The 6,290-nt window shown below is 53.0% G+C and overlaps 1 protein-coding gene across 1 annotated transcript; it reads right to left on the bottom strand.

The window, feature by feature from the left end:
• Positions 1-453: 453 nt before the first annotated feature.
• Slc35d3 (solute carrier family 35 member D3) lies at positions 454-3,889 on the bottom strand. The gene is made up of 2 exons (XM_075959281.1): positions 3,176-3,889; positions 454-2,226 (listed from the first exon to the last, which is right to left on the bottom strand). The coding sequence occupies exons 1-2, from the start codon at positions 3,612-3,614 to the stop codon at positions 1,397-1,399; spliced, it is 1,269 nt and encodes a 422-aa protein (XP_075815396.1). The 5' UTR covers positions 3,615-3,889; the 3' UTR covers positions 454-1,396.
• Between the last annotated feature and the right edge of the window lie 2,401 nt (positions 3,890-6,290).

Genomic DNA, 6,290 nt, shown 5'->3' with positions numbered 1-6,290 from the left:
TCTATCTCGATTTCCAGTTGTACTGCTATCTCAGATGGGTGGCTTGCTTTCTTCAGTACGAGATGGTATTTTACTTCTTTACAGTTTTCCTCACTGGAAATTCTTTGTTGTTGTTTGCTTTATCATTTTAAATCCAACTGCTAGGGGTAATTTAGGAAGTTCCCAATGGCAGCTGGGAGTGTAGCTCAGTTGGTAGAGATTTGCCAAGCATGCAGGAAACTCTGGTTTCAGTGTACAACAGCACAGTAGACTAGGCATGGCATGATGGTAATCTCAACACCGGGAAGGTCAGAAGGTCAATGCCACCATTGGGAACAGTAAAATGAAAGAAAGCTCCCAATGGGTTGGAACTTAGACAACAGCCCCTGCATTCCCCACGTGGGAAAGAGCTTTCAACTGCCCAACAGCAGCACATGAAGGTGTCTGAAACAAACTCAAACAATCCACCTCTTTACAGATAGGCTCACACTTTATTTTGACAAATATAAGATAGAAAAATATCATAATGCGAATATAGCAGTTGCTCTTTTTGTAACAGAGTTTGGGGTTGTGCAGTATGACTTGGGATGCTCTCCAAGGCAGCCTGTTTCCCTTCTGACTGTTCTACAGTCAACATTGAATTATATTCCAGCCACTACATTTGCTTGAAAGAGGATTACATGAGGGAAAATGGACTTTTTAAAAAGGTTATAGCATTCAATAATAAATATTATAAAGCAAGGGACCCAAACAGCCTTTAAGATATATAATTACAAAGAGCCAACTTTAGACTTCATAATCAAAGCTAAGAACACATGTCTTCAAAATAGCTTCAACATTTCCTATTAATATATAATAGAATAATAGAATACTCATTTAAAAAACAAAGGAAGGAAAATTCGAGTAAACACGGTATTGCAGATGACCTCAAGAGTAAACAATTCAGTGTATTAATAAATGTCATTTCAACAATATACTCTTTGCCTCGCAGGCAATAAAAACTATAGTTCTGTCATCAGAAATGTTCCCCTGAATGTGATCTTTGAACTTATTAAGTGATGTCATCTTGCTACAAGCCTTCTTTGGAAGGGGTGGCTGGGGGACTCTTGGTACATGCAAATATTTGGTTATGATTATAAAGACAAAAAAACAAATGTCCAGGAGTCTGAAGCTGAAATCCCATTTTGATTTTGTTAAGCACCTGCACGGTCTCTTCCTTCTGTGGCACCCCAGGCAAAGTCCCACTAGGTAATTAATGAATAATAAATAGGTGCTAATCCATCCCTGCCGGCCCCTTTAGCTTTTGTTGTCTTCTCTTCCCCTGCTCCTCAGAATAAAACTGGAGGCCCTTCCTTAAACGTTATTTCTACCATATAAAATAACCGTATGTACATATGTACATACATGCATGTCTTTTTCAAGGACTGGGTAACTCCTCATTTTCTATCAAATAATCCTTCTTCATATATTTAGTTCCTCTCACTAACCTCCACACTTCCAAGTAAGCGTCCTTTAAGGACTTCCTGCTCCCTTCAGCAGAACGCTCTTCTATGCTTGAGCTCCCAGCCACCAGTGAGACCCCTTTGGGACTGCCCCTTTCCTCTTGCCCACCTTGTTGTATGGAGCCACCTGCCCTTTCTGCACCCTCCGACCCGCTATTTCCACCCTCAGCGGGCAGCTCCTCCATAGCAAAAGGTAGCAGGTCCCCACTTGACTGCGGTTCCTCTGCTGCTGCCTGTGATTCCAAATCCTCATAGTTGCTCTGCCTTCTGGTCTCCACGAATTTGGCCACGCAGTAAATAATGGAGCCCAGCGTGTTCACCACGACCCCAGCAATAAACAGAGAGGTGGGCTCCACGTCGCTGAAGGCCACCATGCCCACCGTGATAGTGGCAATGCTCTTCACCACGCCCACGAAGCTGGTGGTCACCGCGGAGTTGATGTAGGTGCAGTGCAGTGTAGTGAAGTTCATGGCACAGCCGATCAGGATGCAGGCCACGAAGATGGAAACCATGGCGGGGTCCTTCCAGCCTGGAAAGGTCCAAGCGTGGATGGAGTCGGTGCTGGCAAATGAGCAGATGACCAGCAGAGGGGTGGCGGAGACCGCGATGACATACTGTGCGGTGAGAGGACCGTGCTCCGTGTCTGCGCTCGCCTTCTGGATCAGCACCAGGTAGGCGGCGTGCACCAACACCGCCAGCACGCCCGTTACGTACCCAACGGGGTCGCCTGTCAGGTCACCAGCTCCTGAGCGACCCAAGACGGTCGAGTCAGCGCGGGAAAGAAAAAGAGAGGAGACACAGGGTTGGTGCGGGTGGTCATCCACTCCGGAAAGCATGTCGCGTTGGAAAAACATGCTGAGCGTCCCACTTCGGCCCACGAATTTCCCCGGTACCCAACAGAAGCCCTTCGTGCCTCCATTACTGTGTCAAAATGCGACAGTCAAGCCCAGTGTCTTCCTTTAGCCAGGATGAAGGTCACCGAGAGCTAAGATGCTCTCGGGTGGGCGCCTTGGCATCTCTGAACCGGCACGGAGGTCACCTGGGTGGGTGGTTCCTCCACCCCGCCCCGTAGGCACCGGAAGGGAGAGGGAACCCCAGCTAGTGGCCTCACCCCGGGCGGGTTGGGCCCTGGAAAGAGGGTTTCTCCTGCGGCCCGCAGCTGGATCCCGCAGGATCCTCCCGGCTCCTCCCGCACCTGAGCCCCAGGCGGGTCCCTTCTGTCTAGTGCCCGGGTACTCCGAACGAGCCTGGGTCACCCAGGCTTCATTCCCATCTCCCTAGCTTCCCGACCCCGTGTGATCGAGGAAGTTCCCGGCCCCCTTCCTTCCGGCTCAGTCCCGGGCTGGACTCCAGCTCCCGACTCAGGCGACTGACTCTCCATCCCTCCCGGAGGAAAGGGCTGAACCAGAAAGACCCGGGTGGGGGCGACGCGCTGAGAAAAGGGGCGGGGGGCGGAAGCCGGGGCACCGGGGATAAGGGGAGGGCTGATGGGGGAGGCTGGCTGAAGACTGAGAAAGGCTGCGCTGGGTCTCAGAAGCAAAGTCCCTTTTGTGAGCCCAAGGACCACTCAAAGCTCTCTGCCTCGCTCTGCCTCAGTCTCCCCATCTGACAGTGAGGGGCGTTGCACCGAGTGGTCCCTGCTATCTCTACCGGGAGGGGAGGGTGGACCGGGGGTTGGCGCGGGTCCCGCTCACCTGCCAGGGCGGCGCCGCAGGTGGTGATGAGCACGGCCGCCAGCACCCCTGGTGAGGGCGCGCCGTTCTTGAGCACCAGCACGCCGATGAGCATGGTGACTAGGGGCAGGCAGCGCTTGAAGACTACGTACATGGGCAGGCTGAGGCCACGCAGCGACCAGAGAGTGAGACTGGACTGCAGCGTGGAGAGCACCGCGACCCCCGCGAAGGAGCGAGCCAGGCTCAGGCCGAAGGGGGGCACGGCGATGAGCCCCAGGCGCCGCAGCAGCTCCAGGCTCAGCGCCGCGGTGGAGCTGGTTAGGCACTGTACCAGGGTCAGGAAGGTGAACTGGTAGCGGCTGATGAGGAACTTGAGCAGGATGTTGAGCGAGCCGGAGAAGACCCCGTGCGCGATAGCCACTGAGATGCCCAGCACTCGGCCCCGGCACAGTTGCCGCATCGCGCCGGCCCCGCCGCACTCGCCCGTGGCTGAGCTCCGGACTGGCGGGAGGGTAGCAGAGAAGCGCGGAGCGAGGGCGGCGGGGGCGCGGAGTCGGCGGCAAGGCGAAGCGAAGGGCAGGGAGTGTGGGCTAGGTTGCCCGGGGCAGCTCCAGCCTGGCGTCCTCGCAGCTCGGCGGCTCCGCGTGCGACTGCCCCGCCGCTCCCGGGAGGCGGGGGCGGGGGACTCCGAAAAGTGCCAAGGGTGGGGGACGGGTCTGTGAGGAGTGGCGGGAATCCTAAGGACCGCGACTTGGAAGTAGGTGAGGAGCGGAGATGAGACGTGTCCCACGCGGTTCCCGGGTCAGGCTGGGCTCTCTGCGGAGTGCGGGCTGGCGACCTGTCCACCGGGCCGGCTGCCCTGGGGTTGGATGAATCTGAGCCCCTTGGGCTCCCAGTGCCCACCTGGGTTGGCTGTCGGGGTGCGGCTCCTCTTTCCCTCCCACAGTGGCAGAGCAGTGGGGTGCGGGCTGGGGGATCCCCTGCACAGCTAACGACGGTATTAGAAACAACAGCGCCCAGCATTGAACATCGTTCATTGGTCGCAACAAGTGACGGCGCCCCCAGCCCGGTGGCCCGCGAGTTGCAGCGGATTTTCCACCCACGGTCTCTCTCAGCAATGCACGGGAAACAGACACGTCGGTGTTGAAGGGCGGCGGGAGGGGGGCCCTGACACTCAAGATCCCAGCGCCTTGAAAGAACCCGCTGCCGGGAATGCTTTGTAGCCCGGAGGCTGACCTTTTCTGGTGCCAGGCGAAGAGCTTGGAGTCTGCAGCCCTCCCAGCAAAGGTCCTGGGATCGTGCATGGCCCTGCGGGAGCTTTCTCATAAAGGATGGCGTCTCGGCAGGAGATCATGGAAGTGGAGGGACACATTTAATTTAGGCAAAGAGACAAAATGGGCCAAACAGAAGAAACTGGGATTGGTGTGGGGAGGATGGGGGACGACGACAAGCAGACAGTACTAGTAGTGGAGGAGCTGGGAAGGGAAGCAGCCCCAGGGGTGGAGGGGTAGCGCCAGAGGCGTGCTAAAGGGGATAAAGTAGGTGGGTGCGGCAGCGATGAACCTCAGACTCTCCGCCCTGTCGGGAGTTTCCTTTTTGCATCCCAGGGAACCGGTTGCAGCCTGCTAGACAGTCATGGGCAACTTTGGGGAGTAGGATGGTGTGGGTGTCGCTTTCCCTGGCCAGGAAGTACACCAATGACCTTCAGTACTTGTGAAAGGTACCTGTGTTCCTTTCTCCCTGGGAAATCTACTTTTCTTTTTGTGACCCTCTCTATCCCCACCCCAAACCAATGAGACTTTGATCTGAATTCACTTGCCGGGAAGTTATGTTCTGACCCACAGCGAACTCAGCAGGAACACAGCCGCTAGCTCAGCTTCTCTAAGCTCCACGCTAGTTCTCCTGCTGTTTGAAATGTATAGCCAAGGCCAGGCTGTGGCTGGGAGTTCGAGATCTTCGCATTGCGCCCCTTTCGGTCAGTGAGGTCTCCTCTCTTAGCCACCGGGATTTCAAACTCATAACCTTTAAGCACCGCACTTCCTTGCCTGGACACATATTTCCTCAGAATCTAGTATCTCTTTTTATACACGTCTATGCTGAACTCGATAGTAGAATACAGATGTAGAAACTGATTATTATTTCATCGTGGGGGAAAATCGTTACAGCAGGAATCCCAGCTTCACTGCAGTTCCTTGTCCGGGCCAGCTTTTGTGCTGTGGGTGCTTTGTGGGGAGAGCCCACCATCTCACCCAGCCCTCAGGCTCTGGCTAGCTAGTGCCCAGTGTCTGGTACAGCCAGCCACCTGCCTGTCCCTGACAGGTGTGCACTCAGGAGAGTCTGGGCCCCCACGGAGCTGACTTTGCAGAAATAAGTCCCAGATGCATTGTACTGAACGCTTCCCGTTCCCCGGGGAACTCTTCGTTTTTATTACTGTAAGCTGTGGTTACACACTATTAGCTACTTAAGAGACTCTGGTTTTCAAGGGTTTAGGAAATAACGAAGGCTGAAACAGCCATACAAATTATGTGTATGCGTTAAAGGTATATTCAAAATACTCAGAGAACAGAGATCAAGACTAAACGTGACTTCTTTTGTTTTTTAAGGTTTTCAATAGGCGGTTTTTCTCTGGACCACTCCAATCACAGGGCTGTTGCTACAAGACATCCTATTATAAGCGAATATTATAAAGAAGTAGTTGTACAGACCTAGTTTTGAAATGATTCATTTCTGCCAGCAATTATAATTGCTTCCATTTGTGAGCCTAACATTAGGTGGAGGATCGGGGGCTGACTCAGCTACCTTACCCTTCTCATTTAGGCAAGACTATTGAGCTTAATATTTCTGGTCTACAGGGTATGAAGCAGCTGATTTTCCCAGCTGTATTAGATATGGTTTTCTAGTAGGACCTAACAAATGAACCCCATCTCCAACAAAATTAGTCACTAGATAAGTTCCTAAAGAAAATCAAGAAAAAGGTAAACACCATAGTATATTTAGCAAGATCATTTGAACCAGAATTTGAATAGGAGGTCACAAAGCCATTTGACCAATTGGCATCAAGTTACCAGAGGTCTAGACACAAGCTCTTTATCTTTAGAGCTACTCAATAAATATTAGTGGCATAAAATCAATCTTT

This window comes from Microtus pennsylvanicus, chromosome 1, assembly GCF_037038515.1.
Source record: "Microtus pennsylvanicus isolate mMicPen1 chromosome 1, mMicPen1.hap1, whole genome shotgun sequence".
In the NCBI taxonomy this organism is placed as follows: domain Eukaryota; kingdom Metazoa; phylum Chordata; class Mammalia; order Rodentia; family Cricetidae; genus Microtus; species Microtus pennsylvanicus.
The sequence above is the reverse complement of the archived record's forward strand: the minus strand, read 5'-3'. Positions and strand labels throughout refer to the sequence as shown.

What these genes read in the sequence shown, in the direction of transcription:
- Slc35d3 (XM_075959281.1), bottom strand. Translation starts at nt 3,614, where the DNA reads ATGCGGCAACTGTGCCGGGGCCGAGTGCTGGGCATCTCAGTGGCTATC. An exon ending in CTGCGGCGCCGCCCTGGCAG is followed by an intron (nt 2,227 to 3,175) that starts GTGAGCGGGACC and finishes TGGGTCGCTCAG; the next exon opens with GAGCTGGTGACCTGACAGGC.